General features: G+C 43.4%; 1 protein-coding gene across 2 annotated transcripts in view; it reads right to left on the bottom strand.

Moving 5' to 3' along the window:
- The window catches only part of Dnajb6 (DnaJ heat shock protein family (Hsp40) member B6), a 51,444-nt gene that overhangs the window by 9,665 nt on the left and 15,224 nt on the right, over window positions 1–26,555 (bottom strand). The window contains exons 2-8 of one of the 2 annotated variants that reach the window (XM_028774660.1): window positions 25,794–25,884; window positions 23,700–23,809; window positions 22,519–22,581; window positions 21,524–21,634; window positions 11,772–11,903; window positions 10,338–10,479; window positions 9,322–9,392 (exon numbers count right to left, since the gene is read on the bottom strand). In XM_028774660.1, the coding sequence (XP_028630493.1) occupies window positions 9,322–9,392; window positions 10,338–10,479; window positions 11,772–11,903; window positions 21,524–21,634; window positions 22,519–22,581; window positions 23,700–23,809; window positions 25,794–25,858 (694 nt within the window). In that variant the 5' untranslated portion in view covers window positions 25,859–25,884. Of the gene's footprint in view, window positions 1–9,321; window positions 9,393–10,337; window positions 10,480–11,771; window positions 11,904–17,680; window positions 18,101–19,050; window positions 19,159–21,523; window positions 21,635–22,518; window positions 22,582–23,699; window positions 23,810–25,793; window positions 25,885–26,555 lie in introns of those variants that run through there. The other variant, XM_028774661.1, reaches the window with a different exon arrangement.

Below are 26,555 nucleotides of genomic sequence, written 5' to 3'. Positions count from 1 at the left end.
AAACATCACAGACACACACCACACACATACGCACACCACACATACCATACATACCACACATACCACACATACCACACACACACCACAGAGCAGCCAGAGTCCACAGAATCCAGAAGTAGGCTGGCACTACTTGTCCTGACCAGCACCCACCACAGAAAGGACTTCACATGCAGCCTGCAAAGACTGCAAAGACACAAAAAGGCAGGGTGGAGGTCAGAGTGGCCATGCTGGTGGGCAGAACTGAAAGTAAAATCATTGGTGGTATGCCATGCCCTACAGTTATCCCTCAACACTTAGTCAGACCTGGAGTAAGAGGTAGAGCTAGCCCACAGCACAGAGGGTAGAGCTCAGAGCTCATCCACAGGGCCCTCAAAACACATCCTGGTCTGTGCCAGTGGCTGGAAGATCAAATCTTGAAAGCCAGAGCAGCTCCAGCAGAACGTGACCTCATGGATTCCATACCCAGGACCCAAAAAAATGTTTTAAAGAATGAAAACCTGTAAACAAGGCTAAATGCTATAATATCCACGGGAGCAAAAGAAAGTCCCATCAAAACCAAAAAAAGCACCATAAACCAGCGGTTCTCAACTTGTGGGGCATGACCCCTTTTAGGGCTGATGGGGGAGGGAGTGTCAGACAACTCTTTCACAGGGGTTACTTATCAGATATCCTGCATATCAGATACTATGCACATTCACAGTAGCAAAACTACTGTTATGAAGTAGCAACAAAATAATTATTTCATTGGGGCATACCATAAGGACTGTAGTAAAGGGTTGGGCATTAGGAAGGTTGAGACCCACTGCCATAAACTCTTAGCAGATGTCCTCAATGCTTGCTTGTTAGAAGTGAGAATGGTGTGGTCCCAGCTTACACTGTTGTTTGCTGTGTCCATGTCTTCCAGGGACCCAAATGTGGGAGCCTAATATCCACCGCAGTTAGGCAAGCAGAATATTCCAGGACACAATGAAGGATGGATGTGCACAGTCTGAGATTAAACAGCATTCATATTTAAAAAGAAGAGGAACCCTTCTACTGACCAGCTCTGTTCTATTCCCTTAATAGATATGGATGATACAAAGTTTAACTTCACAATTTAACCTATCAGACTGGGGCCGGGTGGTGGTGGCACACTTGGGAGGCAGAGACAGGCGAATTTCTGAGTTTGAGGCTAGCCTGGTCTACAGAGTGAGTTCTGGGACAGCCAGGGCTACACAGAGAAACCCTGTCTAGAAAAACCAACCCCCCCCCCAAAAAAAAAAGTAACAAACTGGGATGGATGTTTTAATTCAAGTAAAACCCACACTAACAGAAAAACTCAGGTGCAACAAGACAGTCTTTGACAGAACCCATCAGAACCCTAGGGAAGGACAGAGTTACAACTCCACAAACAGCAGTTTGACCTCACCTGAAGATAAGCAAAATTTTGCCATACCTTTTGGGTCCCTAGAAACCCAGAGGATCACATAACTGCAAGGCCATAGGCAATCTGCCTAACCCTACCTAACCCTGCCTAACCCTGGCTAACCCTGGCTAACCCTGCCTAACCCTGCCTAACCCTGCCTAACCCTGCCTAACCCTGCCTAACCCTGCATGGCTTGAATGAAGCCAATGGCAGCAGCTACCAGTCTCCAGAAAGAACCTGCCCTTGACAAGTGCCCTTGACAAGTAAGACCTCACCTCACAACAATTCCATCTAGCCAAGGCACACAAGTCTTCCTCCTCCACCCTGTGATAAACAAACACTAGCTCCATCCTAGACACCCCAGCAGCAGGAAGACACAACTCACTGGGATCTTCAAGGCTATGTGCCTGGAAGCACAGACCTTCCCAAGGTCTGTAAGCATGAGACCTCCGATCCAGGGGGTCTCTCAGTCTTTTCCTCGGAAGCTCCTGATAGCCAACCTGAAAACCTAACTTGTAAAGACGTGTAAAGTTCCAGTGGGAAATGCCATTGCTATCACAAGTAGGATCCAGCACTGAGTCAATTGCCTTACATGGAAGACAAGCTGGGCCCACAGCCAGCATGTCTCAGAGGGCTCACCACTGCCAGCTCCAACACATATGTCCAGGACATTGAGTGTGTGCACCCTGAATCTCGGTGAGGATCCCAGGGCTTGCTACATTTAACTCAACTCACAGACAAAGCTACCTGCATTGAACCATCAACCAATCATGTACTGCATCATATTTACAGAAGTGGGGCCAGCAGGAAAGTTCAGAACAAGGGTACTCGCTTCAAAACCTGATGACCTCAGTTTCCTGGAAGCTGACTGTACTCCATCTTCCAAGTGTGTGACAGAATGCATATGTACATATAAACAAATGTAATTTAAAGTCTTTTCTGGAATTTACAGAAGCACACATTTTTTGCAACTGACACAAATGCCAGGTCCTCCTAGCAAACCTTTAAAACCAGGGAAACAATCTGAGAGTCAGGAACACAGCCTTTTTGGACAGTATGTTACCAAGCTGGGAAGGACCTGCACTTGCTGTTCTTCCAGGAGACACAGGTAAAATTCCTAACGTCCACATCTGCCCAGTTCTGACTTTTGTGAGCACTATGCATGCATATGGTGCACAGAAATACACACAGCCAAAACTACACACACACACACACACACACAAATCCATTTTAAAAAGTTAGTACAGCCGGGTGGTGGTGGCACACACCTTTAATCCCAGCACTCAGGAGGCAGAGGCAGGCAGATCTCTGAGTCTGAAGCTATCCTGGTATACATAGTGAATTCTAGGACAACCAGAGCTATACAGAAAAACCCTGTCTCAAAAAACAAAAACAGAACAAAACAAAAAAGGCACAATTTCTGCTAGCCAATCTGCTAGCATGATTTTTATTTTATATTTTACTTATTTACTTATCAGGGTAGGGTCTGGAATTCTTCATAGACCAACCAAGCTGGCTTTGAACTCAGACTTTCACCTTACTCTGATAGAATTAAAGGTTTTTACCTCATCAGCCACTGATGCCTTTTTTACGTAGTTTATATTTTGCCTGCATGTCTGTCTGTGTGAGGGTGTACAATCTCAAGAGTTACAATTATGAGCTGTCATGTGAGTGCTGGGAATTGATCCTAGGTCCTCTTGTAAAGAAGCCAGTACTCTTAACCGCTGAGCCATCTCTTGCTCCTCTGATGCCTTTTTGATTTTGTTTTTGTGGATTTTTTTTTTGGGGGGGGGGGGGGGAGAAGGTGGTTGTTCTGGGGTTTGTTTTTGGTTTTTTGAGATGTGTAGTCCAGGGCAGCCTCAGATGCAGACACTCCTTGCCCCTGCCTCCTGAGTGCTGGGATTAAGGGCCTGTATGTAACACACACATCCACCTTACATTCACTTTTTTTATGTATTCATTTATTTTATGTATTTGAGTGTACTGTTATTTTCTTCAGAAACACCAGAAGAGAGCTTTGGATTCCATTACAGATGGTTGTGAGCCACCATGTAGTTGCTGGGAATTGAAATCAGGACCTCTGGAAGAACAGCCGGTGCTCTTAACTGCTGAGCCATCTCTCAAGCCCAATATTCTTTTTTTGGGGGGAGGGGGGGTTAAAGTGGGGTTGTTTTGATGCTGGGGATCCAAACCAGAGCCTAAGGCCAAGTTAAGCACTGAGCCACATCCTGGATTATGAGAACTCATGTTTCTTTCCCACTCGGAGAATGAAATACATCAGAAAACATGCACCTCAACAAATTAAATCAAAGTTTAAACAAACCCACGATCTGCCAGTGTCCTGAGCCAAGACACTGAGGTCACCCCGAAGCTGAAACAGAAATACTCGGCAGCTGTCACGAGTGTGGCACGACTTCAGATCCCACTGAGTCCAGCTGAATGTGGGTACTGACTTCACGTGACTCCCCGAGCAACAAGGCGAAAGAGTCAATTTTGCTCAGTCATTAATGTCATCAAGCCAATATTTCACCTGTACCACCTGCTGGCACACAAGATGAAGTCAGTCACACCATTGGTGTCAAACATGTGCCAGGCACAGGGACACAGGGTTCTTGTTCTTAAGACTCAGTACTGTATAGTTTCAAACAAGCTCTGCACTGTCAGTCTCAAACGAACACAATAGAATGGGGACATCTGTGAGAGGATACACTTGAACAGAAAGGCAAGTATACATCAGCCAGAGAGTGAGAAACCAAGTGGAGCATGTATAAACCCAGCCTGGAATGAGGGGATGGACAACAGGGTCACCTTAGGAAACCGCCATTAGTGGACAAGAGTTAGGAAACGCACAAGTAGGCAAAAGTCACATTTCATCAGGAGACCTAGAAACCGGGAAATCCCTAAAGCATTGATTTCAAACAGGACAGTAATTTTATTTCTAACTCAGGCTTGACAAGAACCCTACCATTCATTGAGTCACATCCTCAGCCTTATGAAGAATATTTAAAGGCTATGTCCTCTGGGGTCAGAGATACATAGAGCAATTAGAAAAGTAACTGGTGAGCTGGGTAACTCCAGCATTTAGGATGCTACACAGGAGCTGAGTTCAACATATATGAGATCCAGGGTAGAGACCCTGCCTCTGTGGGGTAAGAACTATGAAAAGCACCAGTTGAGCTTCTTCTGGGTGCTGTGTCACAAGCATCCTGAAGTCACTGAGTCACAGTGGACAAACAGCCAAATGACTTCCAGCAGCCAAGTGATGCTGCTATGCCCTGAAGTGTCAGTTCCATGTGATGTCATCCCCTATGGCACACAGACCACATTGTTCATACCCATCAAAGCCCTGAGTACAGGTACCATAGTCAATCATTTCTCAGGCTGGTGGGGCTGGGACTTACGGGCATCTTAAAAACACCAACTGTTCCCATGACTGGGGCCAAATGTTAGTTACAAGACGCCCACACAGCTGTAGCCACTCCTGAATGCCTCTTGTAGCACCCTCGAGGACCAGAGCCAGGAAGCTTCCTGCACCCAGGCAGTTAGAGCCAGACTTCACTTCCCTCTGCCATTTGCTCACTAGTAAAAAGACAAACAGGACTGAGAGGTGCTGGACATAAACCAGATGCCACTTATTAAATTCTTTTGGAGCTAGAGAAATGGCTCAGCAGTTAAAAAACTGCTCCTAAAAACCAAAACCATGATGAGCGGTGGGGGCACACACAGCTTGAATCCCAGCACTTGGGGAGTAGTGGCAGGCAGATGTCTGTGAGTTGGGGGTCTAGAGTTCCAGAGCAGCTTTGAAACCCTACCTCAAAAACAAATTGGGGAGTATTTATTTTGAGTCTTACTTCGTTCATAGTTCATCAAGGAAAGGAAACACAATGGAACTCTGCACTTCTGTCTCTGTCTGGGATCACTGGCTTATCTGCAGCATTCTCCCTTTCCAGCCCCAGAATCCTTGTAAACCAAGTGGTACCAGCACTAATGACGAAAAAATAGCAGGACACGGGCACAGCTAAAGTCAATCTTGTAAAGGTCAGGTAGATGCCAAAGCCAGCTTCTGAGTGCTATCCTGCCCTCCTAGACCACCCAAACACTGGAAAGCTAGAGGCAGTAAACCGGCAGGTCGGCCACCCAGAGAGTGGTGTGTCTCTTCCTGCCACTGTTATGATACAATCTGGCAGACAGCAGGATAGCAGAAGCAGCAATCAGTTACAAAGAGTAACACAGGATGTTGACCACAGAAAGTCCCAGAGAAAATGGATAAATTTCAGGATCTAGTTCCTCAAAACTGGGAGAAAGAAGACTTTGTTTGTTGGGTTTTGTTTTGTTTGTTTTATTGAGACAAAGTTTCCCTGTGTAGCCCTAGCTATCCCGGAACTAACTCTGTAGACTAGGCTGGCCTCAGAGATCTGCCTGTCTCCAAAATCAGGGATTAAAGATGTGTGCCACCTCCACCTGGCTGAAAGGAGACTTTTTGTATATTAATCTTTCTAAATGCAGGCTATCACAGAACATGACGCCATCAGTGAGCTGGAGAGCCAGCTCTCCAACACCTGGTATTCTAGATGACCTGAGTTTGGTCCCCAGCACTACAGCAACCTCACCACCACCTAGAACTCCAGCTTTAAGGAATCGGACACACTCTTGAGCCTACATGGGTGCATCAACTCATATGTGCATACTGAGAGAAATAAATAATCCAAACTGAAATCTGGGGCTGAAAATAAAGTTCAGTGGTTACAGTTCTTGCTCTTCTCGAGGACCCAGATTCTATTCCCAGGATCCAAAAGGCAGTTTACAACTATCTGTAACTCCTCTAGTTTCCAAAGTCAATAGACCTTCATAGTACAGGCAAAACAAACATATGGGTTTTTGGTTTTTGGGTTTGGGGGTTTTTTTCGGCTTTTTCGAGACAGGGTTTCTCTATGTGGCCCTGGCTGTGTCCTGGAACTCACTCTGTAGACCAGGCTAGGCTTTTTCGAGACAGGGTTTCTCTATGTGGCCCTGGCTGTGTCCTGGAACTCACTCTGTAGACCAGGCTAACCTCGAACTCTCGAACTCAGAAATCCACCTGCCTCTGCCTCCCAAGTGCTGGGATTAAAGGCTGGGCCACCACCGCCCAGCATGGTTTTTATTTTAAACCCATCATCACCCTAACAGTGTACAGCAACATGAATGACATTCATTTACAATTATATGTAAACTAAATTTTTTTTTTAAATCAAGAACAAGGGCTAGAGAGATGGCTCAGCAGTAAAAAGCACTGGCCATTCTTCCAGAGGAATTCTCAGCATCCATATGGTCATATGGTCTGTAACTCCAATTCCAGGAGATCTAACGCCCTCTTCTGGCCTCCTCATAGACTGCATACTCAAGGTACACAATCATACAAGCAGACAACAGGCACACATAAAATAAAAATCAACAATGACAAAACCTGAAAACTCGCTAAGGCAGGACCCTGAGAAAGTATCACGAGCACCCTAGCCCTTAACCCAGGCCTTAAAAGGGTGATGTGGGATGTGGGATGACTCAGGAGGCACATCTTTGCACATCTTTGCATTCTAGGCCATCCTGGTCTACACAGCAAGTTTCCATCCATCCCTGTCTCAAAAGAAAGGATGTGAATACATGGGGTGAGTGTTTCTGAAGAGACTGCTCAGCTCCACAGAAGACCTGGGTTCAAACCTCAGCAGTTCATTCCCAGCACCCACACAGCAGCACAACAGGCATACATGTAATGCACAAACATAAATGCAAGGGAAACATGCATAAACCTCAACAGTGAATCTTAAAAGGAAAGTCAACCTAAAAATGCTTGATGTGAGCTGCCCTGGGGGGTGGGGGGTGGGGGTGGAGAATGACACTGAATTTACTACAAGGCACACTTGGAACAGAAATAAACCCTAAAAACCAATTATGAAAGTAAAAACTGGCCTAGCAAGATGTCTCAACAGGTAAAGGTTAAACCCCCAGGATTCTTCCTCCACGCTGTCCTGAACCCCTCCACCACATGCCCGCGTGTGCGCGCTTGCGCACACACACACACACACACAAAGTGGCATGAACTCAATACAAATTCACAATAAAATGCAAACATTTTAAAGAATAAAGGCAGGTTACATCTAGCAGTTAATAATGCTAAGAATGTTTGTGAAGGGAGCAGCCAGACGGCCTCGGCAGGAAGGGACTTACTTACTGTCACATCCGACGTGCACGCTGTAGCATGTACACACCCATGTTGAAATTTGGTCTGTTGCTAGGTACTATGTAATGCTATGTACAGGCCCCAAGACCTGCTTGCCCAGAGATGAGGCAAGTAGACCCAAGAGATACTATGTGACCTTGACCCAAGTTTCTGATTGAATAAAGATGCCTACAGCCTACAGCTGGGGAGAACTGAGACAGGTGAAAGGAGAAAGAAAAGGTAGAGAGGAAAAAGCAAACATGGGTTAAGAGTCAAGAAAGCATGGCCATGAGGGCTGGCCAATTGTAATTAAGGGCAGCCCAGATAAAATATAATAACAACTCAGGGGTTGTTAGAAAAGTAGACTTTAATAGCATAGAGAGTAGATATCTGCCCAGCTCTTGGGCTGATTAAGGCTTATTGATTCTTTAATCAGACTTTGATGTTCCTTGATGCCCTGCCCTGAAGTGATCTTCTGTAAACTATATCCCTAAAAATTTTCAAAATACTTTTCAGTGAAAACCTTTGGATCAGTTCCTTTTCTTCACACAAATGTTAAACTAAAATCTGTAATAACAAGGCATGGTGGAGCGTGCCTATAATCCCAGCACTTGGCAGGAAGATCAAGTTCAAGACTAGACTGAGCTGCTTAAAAGATATTCCAAACTACACAGATGAGGAGTAAGCTACCTGTGTAGCATGCATCAAGCCCTGGATTCAATCCCCTGCAGTGCTCCCGGCAGTGCTCCCGGACCCGTAATAGCTATCCCCAAAGTGCTGCTCATTATTTATACAGGTCACCATATCATCCGCTCCCTCGCCCACCCCTACAAACTGAGCTAAGTTGTCGCTCATCATTAAGTCTTCATTCATATGCTTGCCATATACACCGAGGACAGGTCTACGTAACGTCCACTCAGAATCCACCCTCGTGACAGAAGGAAGCACTAATGAGGTGACACTAGAAGCTCAAGCACAAAATCACACAGACACAAGAAGGCTGCAAACCCCACTCATGAAAGAATGCACCAAACACATTCGCATTTATTTTCTTTTTTTTTTTAAGCAAATGACAAAAACCCAATTACCAGCTTTTTTAACCTAAGCTTAACATTACATATTTAAACAATAGTCAAACTGACAAGATTGCCAACATCCATGCACAACTAGAAAACATCCTTAATTTACACTAAACCAGAAATGTATTACCATTGATGCAGTAATAGCTTTCATCACTAAATACTGAAAATAAAATTGAAATATTTCTGTAGAAGATTCATCTGGCAATGTTAACTTCACAGCAGGCTGACACTACTCACTCACAGTTCAACACAATGGGAAGCAGCTCCATGCTGGTGTTAAGAACAATCTCGTCCTAGCACTACTCAGTCACAGGGCTCACCTCAGATTACGGTTCATTTAAAGCAAAGTGCATACAGAGATTACAACAATTTTAAAGACAAAAAAAAAAAAAAGAAAGGAAGAAAGGTCCTATATTTTGTGGTCCCAAAAACAAACTCAAAAATCTGACAAATGGGGGCTCCAATGAGCTGTTTTATAAATACTTTAGATTAGGTACAGTTATACAGAAAGTCGAGTTCGTTTGAAATCTTCAAAAAAAAAGTTCCTGTTATTCCTCACATGGTGCTTGCTATGGTTTAGCATTTCTGTTAAATGCGTGCGTTGAATTACTTGTTATCCAAGCGTAGCAGGTGCTCCTTACCATTTATTGTCAAGGACTTTAACTGTCCATCTTCTTCAACTTCTACTCTTTCTTGACCGTTCTCCACAATTCTGTAAGAAATGACCCTTTTAGAAACCTCTGTTCAATCGGGATGTACAGCAAGAGTTTTCCTAGCAACCTCAGGGCCCTGGGCTCATAACTACAAAAAAATTATGATATGAGAATTTACGTAACAGACATATGAAAACTAAGCTTGAGAGTTCTTCCTAAATTCCTATCCTGCCAAAACTAAGTTTGGACTCAGACACTATACGATACGGGAGATGCTGCTAACCACGGAGAGTAAGGCGGGGGCTGGAGTGTGGCTAAGTGGCCTCAGCCCAACTCTGCCATTAGGGTTTTCCTGCTCAGAGAGCCACTCTCACTTCCTGACACTGGCAATACCAGGGAAGCTCATTATAAAAGACCACACACTGGCATGCATCAAAGGAAAAATTAAGCAAATACTGAAAGCAAAAAGCTTTAGCTGGTTTAGAAATGAAGCATAGTTCAGCCCTGCAAACTGTGCATGCATATGAAATACTGTACCATTGTACCCTGCTACTAAGAACAAAATACTAAGTATATGGGATATGCATGACTTTAATTCTGTTGACCCTCACTAGGAAGACACGCAGTAGGGTTAAGGGTTCGATGTCATCTATGTCTGCCCGCTCAAACAAATAAAAACTGAGAAACAACAATGACAATGATGATGATAACAATAATAGTAACAGGCTGGTGATACAGCTCAGCCTGAAGGGAACTTGCCTAGAATGAGTATGATCCTGCCCTTCAAACATCAGCACAATAACTCTCACTGAGGTGTGACTACAGTACTATACTCTCAGGAAGCAGAAGATTCCAGAGATTCCAGATCCTAACTAAGCATTAACGCACTGGAGGTAGAGGCAGGTGGATCTCTTGAGTGAGGCCAACCTGGTCTGGGTGAGTTCCTGGTCTAGCTGAGTTTGCTGCCTCGAAAGTAAATGTATAAATTAATTTAAGAACAATACCTCTTTGTAGTGATTTTTTTGCCATTAACTATCTTAGTTGACGTTGATATTGATTTGAAGTTGCCCATTCCACTGCCGCCAAATGACGCTGAAGAGAATGAAGTGAGACCCCCGTGACCTAGTGACCCGAATGGAGTAAAGCCTATAAAGAAACAGAAGCGTACAGTTAAAAGCTACAGACTTTAAAATTCACGCAAAAATCCCCTGAACTCCAAATGTGTCGGCTTCAAAGGGAGGCAAGTGAGCTGAAGAAGTGGGTAAGGTACATCACTAGTTCAAGCCTCAACAATGCTCTACCCACACGGTAAGAGGAAAACGGAAAAGTCCTCTCTGTCTCTGTGCACACCAGGTGCCCCTACCCAGTGCCTGTGCATACACACACACATGCACAAATACATGTATCTTTAATTTTTTCCCCAAAAGCTGTCTGAACATACCAAGGTCCCAGTGTGGCACATATCTTTAAATTAATCCAAGCATGTGGACTAAAGAGGCAGGTGGATCCCTGTGATCTCAAGACCATCCTAATGTACAGTGAGACTTAAGAATTGGGGGTGGAGTCGACATGCCAGTGAACATCAAGGCTATACCCAGAAATCACTGTTACGGGTCTATTTACTACTATTTTCCCAGTTGGGGGGAGGGGGGGAACAGCAAGGGGGAGGGACACTTGCCATTAAAACCTTAGCTCCATCCCTAGAACCCATGTTGAAAGAGAAAAACACCTATAAGAAACTTTTCTCTGGGGCTGGAGAGATGGCTCAGTGGTTAAGAGCACTGACTGCTCTTCCAGAGGTCCTGAGTTCAAATCCCAGCAACCACATGGTGGCTCACAACCATCCGTAATGAGATTGGATGCCCTCTTCTGGTGTGTCTGAAGACAGCTACAGCGTACTCATCAAGAAAATAAATAAATAAATAAATAAATAAATAGATAGATAAATAAATAGATAGATAGATAGATAGATAAATAAATATTAAAAAAATAAAGAAACTTTTCTCTGGCCTCTAAACACGCACAGTGTTTAATGCCTGTGCCCAAACTTACACACAATAGAACTATTTTAAAGATGGAAATAATGCCCTGCTTTCTCACATACAGATTGAGAACCCTAAGTATATGCCACATTTGGCCCACATCTTACAAGCACCTTAATACAGGGGCAATTACATACCCACAAACAGCCACAATTAATGGCCATGGTTTTTATTTTGGCAAGATGCCTTTACAAACCCGGACTGATCTCAAACCTGGCATCCAGTCTGGTAGGATTACAGATAGCACCTTCACACAGAGCTATAAACCAAGATCTGTCTACACTACCCACCCTCAAAACAGGAAACAGATTTCTGACCAAAGAGAAACTTACCTGCCCCTGTCCCATACAAATTTCAAACTAGCTACAAGACAGATCAAATGTAAGGCTTTAATACCTGTATCAAAAGCAGGAAATCCACTTCCAAAGGAAGGAAATCCACTGAAGGCATTGAAAAAGGAGCCAGCACCTCGGCTTCGATTTCCTCGGGGACCTCTTCGGTTTCCAAAAAAGTCATCAAATGGGTCTTCTAGAAATAGATTGTTTAAAAATGTGTTATGAAAATATTTAAGTTTTTCTCCATAGAGGAAGAAACATGGGTTAAACGCCTCGATACACAAGGGTCTGTTAGGCACAAGCACCTAACAGCTCCTGGCTCTCTGGAGCAGATGTTCAACAAACAACTTTCGCTTATTGGTTGTAGCCACCAGCGTCCATGGATGAACTGAGTTCACCTGAAAGGGAGGCTGGAAATGAAAAGGAAGACGGAGTGAGAGAAGCAAGGAGCCAAGACAAAGTTCTCTGATCAAGGCTCAAAGTTTAATACGCAGCTCTTCTATTTAAAGGGAGAGCCCCACCAAACCCAAGGCAAGCTCAGCAGGCAGTCTATTCTTCCAAGTTCCTGTAGCAGGTCATTCGTGCAGCCAAGGTGGGTAACTCCAAGGTCCTATTATTAGGTCTATTATGGTAAACAAAGTCTTTCTGACCTGCTCAAGGCTGGGGGGAGGGCACAGCAGCTAACAACATAATATTTATAACTATTTATTTTTAAACTTACCTTAGTGTTTTTATTTCCCCTAGTAAAATAGAAAAACCTGTAAGAACCATACACCACATACTTTCAAATAATATATGCATGCAGAAAGTTGTGTAGATGCATAAAGGACAAAAAGACAAATGAAGAGAAAGGACAAAGCAATATCCGGCTGGTCTGCTTAAAGTCAGATGAACACACCATCCTAGCAGGCCCAGGTTCCAGAACAGGGATCTCGGTATAGGATTGCCCAAAAGGGTAATCACAGGGGTAGACCACAGGGACCAGAGCAAAGGCTTGGAGTACTCTAGATAGAAAGCCTGAGACAAGCACAGGAGAGGCTCAAGCTGGACAAGAAGGTCACCAGGCAGCTCTGCCTAAGGCCCCGCATCAGTGGCCCTGGATGGCTTCTTCCAAGGTCTGACAGTGGCTGGGTGAAAGGAACTTATGTATTCAGCAACATGACCCTTCAGCAACTGAAGGGTTAGGGGGGAGGTGGGCCGGGCCCGCCGGACAGCTGTCTGAGCTGGGATTGAGAGATGTCATCTTTTATGAATTCTGTTCTACTGTATTTTTTTTTCTTCCTGGAATCTATTTTTAAATTTGTAAGAGTATGTATATGGGTTTGTTCATTTGGGTATAATGCCCAAAAGCCAGAAAGGGGCACCTTATGTGAGCTGTCTGACATGAATCCTGTGTTATAGTGCTCCAGTACAGGCCAGCCCTTAACACTGAGCCATCTCTCCACCCTATCCTGTACTTCCATCAATTTACCAGTAGCTACAAAGACTTTGTACAAATAAAACTTGGAGATAGGCTGGAGAGATGGCTCAGGGGTTGAGAATACTGACTGCTCCTCAGAGGTCGAGTTCAATTCCCAGCAACCACATGGTGGCTCACAACCATCTATAATAAGATCTGGTGGCCTCCTCTGACATGCAGGCATATATGCCGGCAGAACACTGTGTAATAAATAAGCAAATCTTTAAAAAAAAAAAAAAAAACTTTAAAAAAATCTTTCATTTACTAAGAGGCTCTAAAACTGATTATCAGCCAATAAACCAAGTACGTATGCCACTGAGGTTTCCTAGCAACATGAATAGCAATTCTTGTAGTTATCATACCCAAACTAAAAGAACCATTAAGCTAGTATGGTGAATAATTCTAGTACCTAAGAGGCAGAGAAAGGGGAATCTCTGAGTTCCAGGCCAATCAGGGCTACATAGTAAGACCTTGTTTTGTTTTGTTTTAAATTGCATTTCAAATGGCTGAGCACCTGTAAACCCAGCAGTTGCAGGAGGCAGGAGGATCAGATGTTAGAGTTCATCCTCAGCTACATCGCTGAGTTTGAAGCCAGCCTGGGCCCTCATATCTTGACAGTTACAAGCAGCTAAAACATACTATGTAATAATTCACAAATTGGGGACAATCCACATCATCATGAAAAACAAATTCTCCACAGCTAATCTTAAACTAAGCTTAAACTAATCTTAAACTAAGCCTTTGTCTTTTCCAAAACCTTTAAAAGTGTATTTACCTCCATCATCTGGAGTGGGAGTACTAACGCAGCAATGCTTATGGAGGCCACAGGAGTTCTCTCCATCCGCCTTGACGGTCTATGGACTCAAGTCATCAGGCTTGCATAGCAAGTGCTGTTACCAGCAAAGCCAGCTTAAGCCCAACCATGTCTTTATTTGCAAATCCAAAAGTTTTAGAAGTCTGGTTTTTGTTGTTTTTTTTTAAAGGATATCAAAACAATATAAAAGGAGTCATTTCTACTAGATTCAAGGGTAGTAACCTGCAATTTCTCCTTATGAAATGCTCTGTATTATTTGGGGACTTCAGTGCAGCTCAGTGGGAGCACTTCCTTAACATGTGCTAGGCTATGTGCTCCATCCCATCAATCACCAAGACACAGTATTTCATGTACAAAGTTAAAATTCATAATGAAAAAAACCTGGAAGTGATGAGATCCCAATCTTGAAGCCAGTGGAGCTACTACACAAGACCCTGTCTCAAGGATGAAAACAGAACAGCGCTGCTGAGATGCCTCAGAGTGCAAACATGTCTGACAAGAGCATAATCCTTGGCAGCTATCAAGTAGATGGAGAAAACTGCAGAACGTCCTCTGACCTCCAACAGCCAATACACACACCTGCTTGTAATTTACTGAACAAAACTTTAAGAGGGGTTCAGCAGGTAAAAGTGCTGACTGCTCTTCCAGAGGATCCAGGGAGTTCAATTCCTATCATATACAGGGTGACTCACAGCCATTCATAATTCCAGCCTCAGGGAATCAGATTCCCTCTTCTGGCTTCTGCCAACACCAGGCATGCACACATACATTTTAGATGTTTTAAAGAGGAACTTTGTGTGATCCTGTTTTATGACACTGAAGTAACCAATACTCCAAGGACTGACAAAAATATCTAAGTGGCATAAAGAAAAAAGGAAAAGGAAAGAGAGAAAAACCACACTGAGTACATAAAAGGTAACAAAAAGCCTAAATGAGGAAAACATGTAGACACTAATGAAATGCCCACATTTTATATTACAGAATGCTAACGTGAAATCCAGGAGCAAACTACACATTAAACTCGGTTCATACAGCAGATAGAATATACTAATGACTCATGGCCCAAACACTCCAGATGCCTATGCTTCCTATCAACTCTCAAATACCAAAGCCAAAACAGAAAAGTGGGGGGGGGGGGGGGGACGACTGCACATGCAGATTACACCATGGGAATTCCTAAGACCTAAAAATTCTCTCTCTGAGTGACTTTAAAACCAAATTACCAACACAACATATGATTAAAATCTCAGCACTTGAGAGCTAGGCCAACCTGGGCAATTCATTGGGACCTACATCTCCACAAAACTTAGTACATGTCCCCTATTCCTAGCCCTAAGACAAAAGGACTGCTACAAATTCTCAGCCAAGGCCACATGGTGAAACCAATTCTCAAAGCAAAAACAAAAAAAAAAAAACAAAACGGTGGGAGAGATGGCTCACCAGTTAAAAGCAGTGACTGCTCTTCCAGAGGATGTAGGTTCAATTCCCAGGACCCACATGGCAGCTCACAACTGTCTTAACTTCAGTTCCAGGGGAATCTGACACGTCACAGACATATATTCAGGCAAAACACCAATGAACATATAATTTTAAAAGGAAAAAAAAGAAAAATAACATTCTACGGAGACATGCAGGGCAAGAACTAATCCCACTCCTAAGAGCTAAAAAATGTATAAAGTGTTCTCTCATTACAACCTCCATTTTTCAAATGGTATCTTTTTACAGAAAATGATTACTTGGAATTAACAGAAATAAAACCACAATCCAGTACCACATTGAACCACAGATCAGCACTCAGGATAGACACAACTAAAGAGTGTCATGAATGTTAAACCAACTGTGTCACTTCCAACTTCTAAAGTGATTTTGTTTATAATGAGTCTACTTTATGAGGAGCCCTGGAGACACAGTAATCACAGAACTTTCCCCAGAGTGAAAGTGCTGAGACATCCAATGGCTCTGTTGGGAGGATAGGGGATACTGTCTGCTGCTCTAAGATGACAATTCAGGACTGAGTTCTAGCTTATGTGCTAACTGCTCTCACACAATGTGATCCTGCTGCTTCCTTTCCACAAGATTAAATAAAGAGCAATGCATTGCCAATGTTCCATAAACCCACATCAGGAAGCTTAGGGTTCATTCAACTACTTTTCCTATCCAGGAAACATCATGGCTACACCCATCAAGGACGTGAGGCTCACCTGTGAGTGGTCCGCTGGAATGAACACAATAAAAAAGTGAATGAACTAAGACCGACGAGATGCACGGCCCTTTAACCTTCACACAGATGAAAGAGAGAAAGGCAGGCTAATAGGAGTTGAGGCCAGCTGGATCTACATGGCAAGTTCCAGGCCAGGTGGGGCTACATGGAGTGACCCTGTCTCAAAAAGTCAGATTTTGTACTGTGCAACCAAACAAGGTCCTCATGTTCTTTCTTCAATTATGTGAAGGTAGGGGAATGCAGAGAAGTGTTACAGAAAAACCTTACAAAGTGAGAACCTCACTGCACTGTTCAATGCTGTGGGGTCTACAGCAAAAAACACAAGCCTCAGAACTTTGCAAATATGCCTTCAGGGGCTTGAGAGATGGCTCAGTTAAGAGCACTGGCTGTTCTTCCAGAGGACCCGAGGTTCAACTCCCAGAACCCACATGGCAGCTCACAACAGCTCCAGGGGATTTGACATCCTGACACAGACATAGATGCAGACAAAACATCAATGCACACAAAATACAAATTTTAAAAATGAATACATATCAACAATCTTTAATCAACCATATCATTTTGAGAGGAAGGGTGAATCAAAGTAGCCTCCAGCCTCCTCCCAGCCAGGACAAGTTTCTGAGAGCACAGTTAAGTATCATTCTCTTAATTCAATGTGGCATCCACCATCTTTTTTCTTTTTTTAAAGAAAGAACAAGGAAGCTAATGAAAGATACAGGCAAGCTGTAGTCTAAAATCCAATGAAAAGGTAGCATTTTAACTAACTGGAAACTAGTCTATAATGTGTTTGTACATACTTTCACTGTCTTTCAAATCCCACTGGGAAGAGAAGTGGTCCTTTGTCCTTAAAGCAATAAGGACCTGTGATCCAGCCTGAGATGCAGTCACCAATCCAGTCCAAGATTAAGCCATCTGCTTTGTCAGCGCCACTCTCATCTCTGAAATTAATTTTTTTATCTAACTTCCAACTCTTCTAAAGATCCCCAACTTTCAAGATTTTCTACTTCTAAATGCACTACTAGCTTCTAAGCTGAACAGACTAGGGTGTAAACCTAAGCAACTACGAAGAATCTTACTGAGCTGGACTCTCATCTCATCTCAGAGGATCCTTGGCTCTCACTACCAGCTCCCTGAAATAATCAAGATCAAAGGGAATGATGGACCAGGGATCACCACTGGTCACAGGATGTGCTGTGGCAGGCAGAGATGATGTGAAGGCTCACGGATGCCTCTGAGCAGCTCAGAGTTGCCTATAGCACGACTGCCTCAGGCCAGCGGGACTCTGTGTCTGTACCTTTACCTTGGCTGCAGCACTCTGGGGAAGTTTGTTCGTTAAATCAGTTTGTTACAGCACCCCCAGTGCTACCTGTGCTGTTAGCTCAGTCCCCCTACAAAGAGCACTGGCCTGGAGCATCTGCACCCCTCCCCTCCTTGATCTCCAAGTCAACTCTGGTAATCTGACCAAATACAACATGGTAGTGATAGAAGCAAATCTTTTTATTCTAGATAAACTTTAAATAAAATAAACCTTCTTATAAAACAGAGACCCAGGCCATTCCTTTGTTTATTGTTGAACAAGCAGCACCTCGGGTTCCGGCCCGCTGTGCTCCTCCTCGCTCAGCAGTTCCTCATACTCCTCGCTGAGCTCCTCCGCATCCCCGAGACTGGCTTCCTCCTCGCTGGAGACGAGGTCCAGGTCCTCACTGAGAAGTCCGCCCTGGCCCCAGCTACAGCCTTCACTTGACTCATCTTCACTAAGGTCCAGCTCCTCACTGGATATCACATCCAAAACCTCACTGTGCTCGTCACTCAGGGCGTCTTCTACTGACTCCTCAAAACAGGGATGGTCTAGTTCTTCACTAGGTTCCAAGTCCTCACTGGCCACTTCCTCGAATCCTGAAGAGTAAAATGACTGACTCACTACATTAAATTTATGGCTCAGAAGAAGTACCATCCACATAATTACCCTCCCCCACAAGGTTTTCTCCAAGGTTCTCCATACCATGGGCTTTTTCCAGTGGACTATCAAATCCTTCTCCAGATTCACAAGTCTTTGTGAAGAAAGAGCATACTAAGCGGTAAAGGGAAAGTAAAGACCCTCTGCCAATAACAATGTCAAAGGCAATGTGGTCATTCCTGAGAATGAGAATAAAGTGTGGAGTTGAATCCACACAATTCTCTAAAGAGACGCTTCCTGTTGTGTTGTAACTACTAGAACCAGGGACTTGCCAGTCTTACATTACCAGGTTTACAGAACCAGGACACAAGTAATGATGTCCTGGATCAGTAAAACACACAAAGAGATCAATCTCATTTGAATTAATGCACACCCTGTCTTCAATCAACATTTCAACAAAGGTTTATTTGTGGGTGAGATCCATCCAGTAATGTAAAGGCTAGCTAACCTCAATATTCCATATACACCCCCCTCCACTACTAAGCTCCTTGTGAAAACTGCCTATATCCTGGCCTTACTAGAAGAGTTGCCAGTCACAGGGAAAGGTGTTTCAGCTCCTACAGGATTCTAGAGCATCTCCCTTCTCAGGGTCTCTAAGGACCCCACCCCGTCACCAAGGAAAGAGAGCTGAATTTTTTTTTTAATACAGTGTAGCTCAACAATACCTTACAACAGGATATGAGGGCATTGTACAATCTCAGCACTTGGAAGGCTGGCCAGAAATACAGGGACAGCCTGGACTACATTTTAAAACAAAAATCTTAAAACTGAAAAATAACTGGCTACAATCCATAGACATTGTGGGTGGATTAACAAGGGCTCTGAGTGCTGCTGACATACACTAAGTCCCCCAGCCCTGCACAAAGGACCCAGTCTACACTCCACATACCACCAGCAGCAGGCTGCACGGTCACCTCATACACGTAGTAGCCATGGAGCAACTTCTTTTCCTGTGCGAAAATCCTTACTGCCTGAAAATGGAAGTCCCCTAGAAGACCTACAAGAATGGATTAAAGAATTATCACTGCCACACTTATGTAGGCAAAGCAGGGAGGGAGTGCCTGCCTGAGTCATACCTGGGGTGGAGCAGACTTAGTAGGCCTACTACATTCTTTCTTGTACTACTGATACAAACTCTAATCTGGCACATCTCTAATATAAGGCTCTAATATAGACCTTCCACAGAAAGAACTGTCCAAAGACTAGAGTGTCAGATTCTTTCTCAAGGTAAACAAGCACTGAGTATTAATTCACTAAAAAGGAACACAGGCCTCTTTTCAGTGACAGTGCTAGGGACAGAATCTGGAGTCTATACATGACAGGCAAACATCTACCACTGACCATCAATCATCCACAGCCCTTAATTTTTGTCTTCTATCTAAACAGGCTCTCAGAGTAGCTCAAGCTAGTCTCAAAATATCCACGTCATCATCTATCTACCTTCCACCTCAAGTCAGATTTTGGAGTTCTTAGTTTTTGTTGTTTATGATTCACTATGTATCCTTAACTGCCTTAAACTCACGATCCTTCTGTCTCAGTCTCCCAAATTCTGGATTACAAAGATATGCACCACAGTACAGGCTTCAGTTTTTTTTCTTTAATTAGGCAAGATAGAACAGATACCTGACCTCTTCAGAAAGACAGAAAAGTTGACCTCCTTTACCTTATTAACTCCCAAACTCCAAGTCTTTCACCCAGCTATCTACCAGCAGATAAGACATCAGAACAGACTCCACTTAACACTGCTGTCCCATAATAAACCTCGGTATAAATGACTAAACACTAATTTCTGAAGAAGTCATTTTACTGCTTTGTGTTGGTTGGTTATTCCTAGGTGCCTTGCCACTCCGATCTGGTACTTCAGCTAGACATGGTCACATCTAGCTGTATCTAGAGCTACAGAGAATACAACAAATGCTTAGTTTCTCTTACTACAAATTACTTTTGCTCATCTTAAATTTTTACTCTTTTTTTTTTCCACACGTTTATTTATTTGTGTATTCCTATACAAATACTCAACCACCAAATTCAGGACCTCGAATTTGTTGGCAGTACCTTTACCTGCTGAGCCACATTTGGACTATCCACTGCTAATGGACTGTTTCTACTTTGAAATTCTAAATGCTATACAATCGCATCACCTGCCTCACTCTTACTCATCTGTCTAGAGGGAGCTTTCTGTATGTTTCTGCCAACATAAACAAGCTGGTCCACCCCAATCCTCACTCAAGAAAATTTTCTCCTATTTAACTGCAGGTATGAGTGAGCATGCTGACACATTCACTGTTTTCCTTCCCTCAGGAAGGCAAGACAAAGTATCTCTTTCTGAAAGGCAGAATATAGGAAAATCACTCTCTCTCTCCCCTCCACAGACACACCCATTGAGATCAACTTAGTATGACAACATGAAAAGCCCAAGACCTACCAGATCCAGGGTGATTTGCTCCTCTTCATACCCATGACATCATGCCATGCAGGGATCCCACCTGTCTCCCTTTGATATCACTGGTAGACACAATTGTCTTTTTTTCCTCCTGGGGGTTTGCTGGTGATATTTAAGTCTCTTCAGCCACACAGGATGTGTTTCCTTCTCAGTGCACCAGGACAAAAGAGAGGCGGCAACAACACGTTCAACCCTGACCTCCCACGTCCAGTGCTCACAATGCTCAGCCATAAGGAAGATTCCTAGTAACTAAGTGACAGCTGACAAGGACATGGAAAATCTGCACCTGTGCACAAGATCCCTAAGAGTCCAGGGTCAGGCATCAGACTAAAGGCAAGAAGAGCTGGGAGAATCAACTTCCCCACAATCCAACATCGGCTATCCCAGTGCTATCTGCCCTGCTCTAGATGCATCCTTTCTTCACACTCTAAAGTGGACTACAGTAACAGTTTACAAAAGGCGTGTTTATGGAACCCATGCTCTGGACCAGTATCTATGATGCTTAGTGCAAACTCACAAACTCACTAATAAACTAGCTTGCAGAGTGGAGGTAGGTGGATGCTAAAGACGTCAGTATATCCAAGATCCTGGTTTCAAATCCTGAGCACCAAAAGCAAGAAATAAATGTTTAAGAGATTAAGATCAGATTTCCAACATCTTATCCTGTCCCAACCATGGATTCACTGTCAAGCAAAAACAAATTAACTAGGACAGACTAATACACATGGAAGAGAATACCCTAAAATCTTTATCACAGAAGTCACAAATCCAAGAGCTCTGAAAGGGTTGGCAGGAAACGTCTGAGGACTCCACTGGTCCGTAAAGATAGAGGTCAATAATACAAACTGAAATGTTAAATGCAAAGGGTACCACCAGCCCTTACTAGGCCAGACCAAAGACAGACCAAGTAGGTACTTACCAAAGAAGTCAAATGAAAATGGGTCCCTTCCACCAAAAAATTCCCTGAAGACATCATCTGGGTTCCGGAATGTGAAGCCAAACTCAAATGGACTGTCAAAATGACTTCCACCTATACAAGCACAGTAAAGTATTTAGCTTATAAATTCTATTCCAAAGCAACTGTTCATAAACTATCATGTATTCCATGGTCTAAGAGAACATATTCCACACATCAGGGATTCTAAAAACCCAAGAGCCTTATCGCTGATAACTACATTTGCCTAGTATTTGACCACGTAAGTGCTCAGATCTTTAAGGTCTATGAATTTCTCGGTCTCTGTCTGTAATGCTGTTTTAACCTAATTAAATCACTGTCCACTGTCATTAGTCATAAAGGGTTATGAAAGCCAAGAATATTCACTCCACCAATTTCCCCACAGGTACTAGGTCCCACCAAGCACTCTAAGGACCACGGTGACATGAGGCAGCTTGACTGCCGAGCACCGTGTCGTGTCCACACAACAGGCAGCGTCACTGGTGAAAAGGTTATCTATCAGAGCAAACACCTCCACGTGCATCTCCTAACTCGACAAGTGTGGCAGGTTTTCTCCCCCAGCACTCTTTTACTGAAGCAGGCACTCACTATGTAAAGCAGGCTGCCCCTTAACTCTCAAGGCTCCTGTCAAAGTTTCTTTTGGTTCAGATTTTTTTTAATTACTTTTTAATCCTTTAAGGAGGCAGAATTACTGCAGAAAAATCATAATCACATAGAGTGATCTGAAACCCAGTGGGCAGGCACTCAGCTCCCAGGCTCTGTTCTCCTTAGGTGCTAGGGTTTTCAGCACATCCCCCATGCTGACCAACAAGCAGCTCCTGTAAACGTTCACTTCTCATTTACACCAACTCACCACTTTCAAGGAAAGTCCTTATTGACTATCAGGTACAAATCGTCAACAACAACAAATTTGTGTAGCTTTTCAAAACCTTTTGTCCCCAAAAAGAAAATTGACATACCTCCTCCTCCACCACCATTTAATCCTTCTTTGCCGTATTTGTCATAGATGTCCCGCTTTTTAGCTTTAAATTTGAGAAAAAACAATCAGTAGGTGTAAGTTCTTTCAAACTCTCAAATTTCAGTCACTATTTTCCCATTTTAAATCTATATCCATTTATTTAGAAGACCCTTGACTTTAAAAGGAGACAGGTCTCCTGAACCGGCAATCTTAACTGCTACAAATGCTTACTATAAAGTCCAGGGAATGGATGCTAAGCCCTGGGTAGAATGAAAGTGGATAAACATATACCAAAAGGAGCCGGGCCTGTGCACAGGTTCAGGCTCAGCATCTGCTAAGCTGACCACCCTCTCAATTGGCTCACAGGTGCTAAGCTGGTGTGCACAAGCCCTGCTTGCTGCCTTGCACATCTAGGACAGCCACAGCCCAGCTGCCACATCCTTCTGTCTTCCCCCAAAATCTTACATTATACCCCAGGGAAACAAAGTGAGAACAACCCCATCCTGACTAAGAACCCTTGTAAGATTAGTAACATAAGCTCTGAAGCCTAGGCTCCAGCCAGTAGAACTCAAACCCCCAACAGTATTAAGACCTTGCCACGTCTGCAGGATTTCAGTTATCAATGTCTTCATTAAGTGGGGAAAAAAAATTGAGGGTTGCCTTTAAAACTGGGGAGAGTACTGATAGTGCAAGAAGTTGTATGCCAATAAGCTGGCTCATTGAGTTTATGTCAGGTTCCTTTTAGAAATGGATTTTTAAAGACAGTGACCTATTATTTCCTATGATCAGCATCTAACCTTTTAAATGCTTCTGCCTTGACTCATGACAGGCCACCCAGCAAGATAGTACTTAGGATGCGGGTAGATTTCCTGTCTCTGGCACTATTCCCAGCCTTGTAGATGCAAAATCTTTCCTTTACCAGTCTAAATTGGAACATCCCTTCCTTGTGCAAGTAGTAAAACCCCACTAACAAAGCCCTGCTGCAGTACACCAATGTCTACAGCCCACAGCCTAGAGTTCCTCAGCACCCATGGTTAGACAAAGTCCACAAGAAAATAAAAACCTTGGGGAAGGGAGAGCAGTCTAGCTGGGAGCAAACCAATTGTGTGTCTGTGCTCTCCAGAACTCCTGCTGTGATGATGCCCCCTTCTCAGAGCCCTTCACAAGCTCGAGTTTACGTACCATCCGATAACACTTCATAGGCCTCAGCTACTTGTTTGAATTTCCGCTCTGCTTCTTCTTTATTCTCAGGATTTTTGTCCGGGTGCCATTTAAGTGCTTGTTTTCGATACCTTAAAAGATGAAAAGGGTGTATATTGAGTACATATGAAGTGTATAGAATTTTAATAACATAAGCAGCTAGCCATGGTAGTAGCACACCTTTAATTCCAGCAACCTAGTCTACATACTGAGCTCTAGGCCAACCATGGCTGCACCCTGTCTTGAAAAGGGGGGGGGAACCTACCCTTAAGTAGAAAATGGCTACACCATTAGGTGTAAGAGGAGTATCTTAGCAGTAAAGCTCTCTTTTCCTGAGACTGAAATAAGCAAGTTCTAATTTCAGACACTAGCACAAATTGGCAAGAAGTTTGAAAACTGGTTATGTCAGATGATTCAAGTGTCCAAATTATAGGCTCTGGTGATCAAGCTAAGCATGCATGGAATGTAGACAACTCCTTGTCCACTGAACAGAGCAGATACAATTTAAATAAATTTCCTAGTACTTCTATTTTTTCCCCAGCCATCCCAATATTCCACTCATCAATATAAAGAAAGAACATCTCCCAAAGCCAGACTCCTCCAAGTATCTTTTAAATAGCACCTGTTCTAGATGTAATGTCTAAACTGAACTATATCAACCTTTGTGTCTGGAGTATGACCAGTGATAGGGCACCTAGAATGCACACAACTTTAATCTAAAGCAAAACATTAGGGGAAGTTATGTCCAATACTGGAATTAAGACAAGTATCCAGTATCCTGTAAAAACCTTATAAGGAGCATATGAAAACCCAGGAGTGATGTTAGTTAGCTGTAACTGTTAACTTGGCACAACCTAAAATCACTTGGAGAATGGTCTCATAGGGGCTGATGTGGGCAAATTAGGTACAGCATCATTCCGTAGACAGGACTTCTAAACTGCGAAGAAATCAAGCTGAGTTTGTACAAGCAAGAACACAGACATCTCATTTATCTTAACTCTAGTAGAGAGAAGGTAACTAGCTGTCTGAAGCTTCTGCCATGACTTCTCCACAGTGATGACTATGGGACCTGACCTCTATCATGAGATAAACCCTTCCTTCTACTGTTACTTTTGGGTATCACAGCAACAAAAATAAACTAGAACACTAAGACTCAACTGCTTATGCCCTTGGTTACACAGCAACTCTCTGTGTAACAGAGTCTGGGACTCACTGTGTAGACCAGAGATCTGCCTGCCTCTGCCCGAGTACTGGAATTAAAAAAAAGTGACACCACTTAGCATACACCAAAATTTTAAAAATAGTAAAGAGGTACAGATATAGTTCAGTGGAGACAACAGGCCTAGGCTGGAATTCAGAAACACCAGGGAGAGAAAGAAGCACAATATAAATTATCACAAAGTAAATACAGATAGTACCAGGAACTGCAGATGGAAACCAGGACCTCTATCTAGCACAAAAGGGCAATTTTAACATTTCTATTTTGGGACATGGTACGAGTTAGTTTGGGGGTGTATGTGTGCACAAATGTGTGTATGTATGAGTGTGAAAGCCAGGTCAGCCTCCTAAGAATCATCTACTTCATTTTTTTAAGACTGGGTGGGTCTTTCTTCATAGGAACCTAAAGATCATCAATTAGATAGAATGCCCAATGAATGATCCGCAGGTCTGAGCACAAATGTTAGCACTTTAACCTAAAACTGAACCATAGGGTTAAAAGTCACTTTAGGTCTGTGTTGAGCAGTACACCAGTGCCTGTCTATCATGTATGAATCTCCTAGATTAGACCCCAGTACAGAGTAGGTGCCTTGTTCAGGATTTGAGAACACCTATTGCTCTTACTGAGATCCTAAGTTTGATTCCCAGCACCCAAGTAGTGGTTTGCAACTATCCACAAAGTCAATTCCAGGGGATCACACTCTCCTCTGAGCTCCTTGAACACTGAGTATACACACGTGCAGGCAAGCCAACCATTCACACACAAAATGAATAAACCAGTTTATTCATTCATTTTGCATTATCCAGTTACCAATGAACCATAGTACAGAATATCATCTCGGAAATAGAATCACTTACGCCTTTTTAATGTCCTCAGGTGAGGCATGTCTCTGCACGCCCAGCACTTCATAGTAATCCACCATGTTTTAACAGACTGTTGGAAAAAATCCTGCGAAGAAAAAAAATATATATACAGTCCATGACAACACTGCCCAGTGTCAGTGAAAAAATGAGAGAATGGATGAGTCAGTTCCTTCTCAGAACCTATTGGCCCAGAGAGAACTTCTGGTAGCCAGTCACTAGCCTGTATCTTAGGCAGAATCTTCGTCCAGAAACTGGGTTCAAGAATCACTTCCCATCCATTGGGGCGGGGCGCACACCTTTAAAGTGCTAGAGATGCAAAATGCAGGCAGATCTGATTTCTATGCCAGTCTGGTCTACAGAGTGAGTTCAGGACAGCCAGGGCTACTTAGAGAAATGGGGAGGAGGGGGTGTTTCCCCAAAACTCTATCTTTTAAAAAAAAGCTTGAAAATTACCTAATAATATCCTAAACTATAAACACGTCACTGGTCTCTGAGGCAGAGATCGGGTGCCACCTAACCAACAGACTGGCTACATCTGCTTCCCTAGACTACAATGCACTTGTGGAGATTTTGTTACTTCCCTCCCATGATGAGCTTCTGCACCAGACAAGCCTGCAAAGATGAACACACTATCACTGCACTTGAGAAGCATGTCAGCCTCAGCATCATGGCTCTCTCATGGGAATGGCATCAGCTGTTGCATTAAGTTACCCAAAAGAAAGGGAAAAACCTATTTGGCCAGTCATATAGACAACT

The sequence above is a fragment of the Grammomys surdaster genome, unplaced genomic scaffold (genome assembly GCF_004785775.1).
Source record: "Grammomys surdaster isolate TR1022 unplaced genomic scaffold, NIH_TR_1.0 242, whole genome shotgun sequence".
NCBI lineage: Eukaryota > Metazoa > Chordata > Mammalia > Rodentia > Muridae > Grammomys > Grammomys surdaster.
Note: the sequence above shows the minus strand (reverse complement) of the source record. Positions and strands in the feature narration are given on the sequence as shown.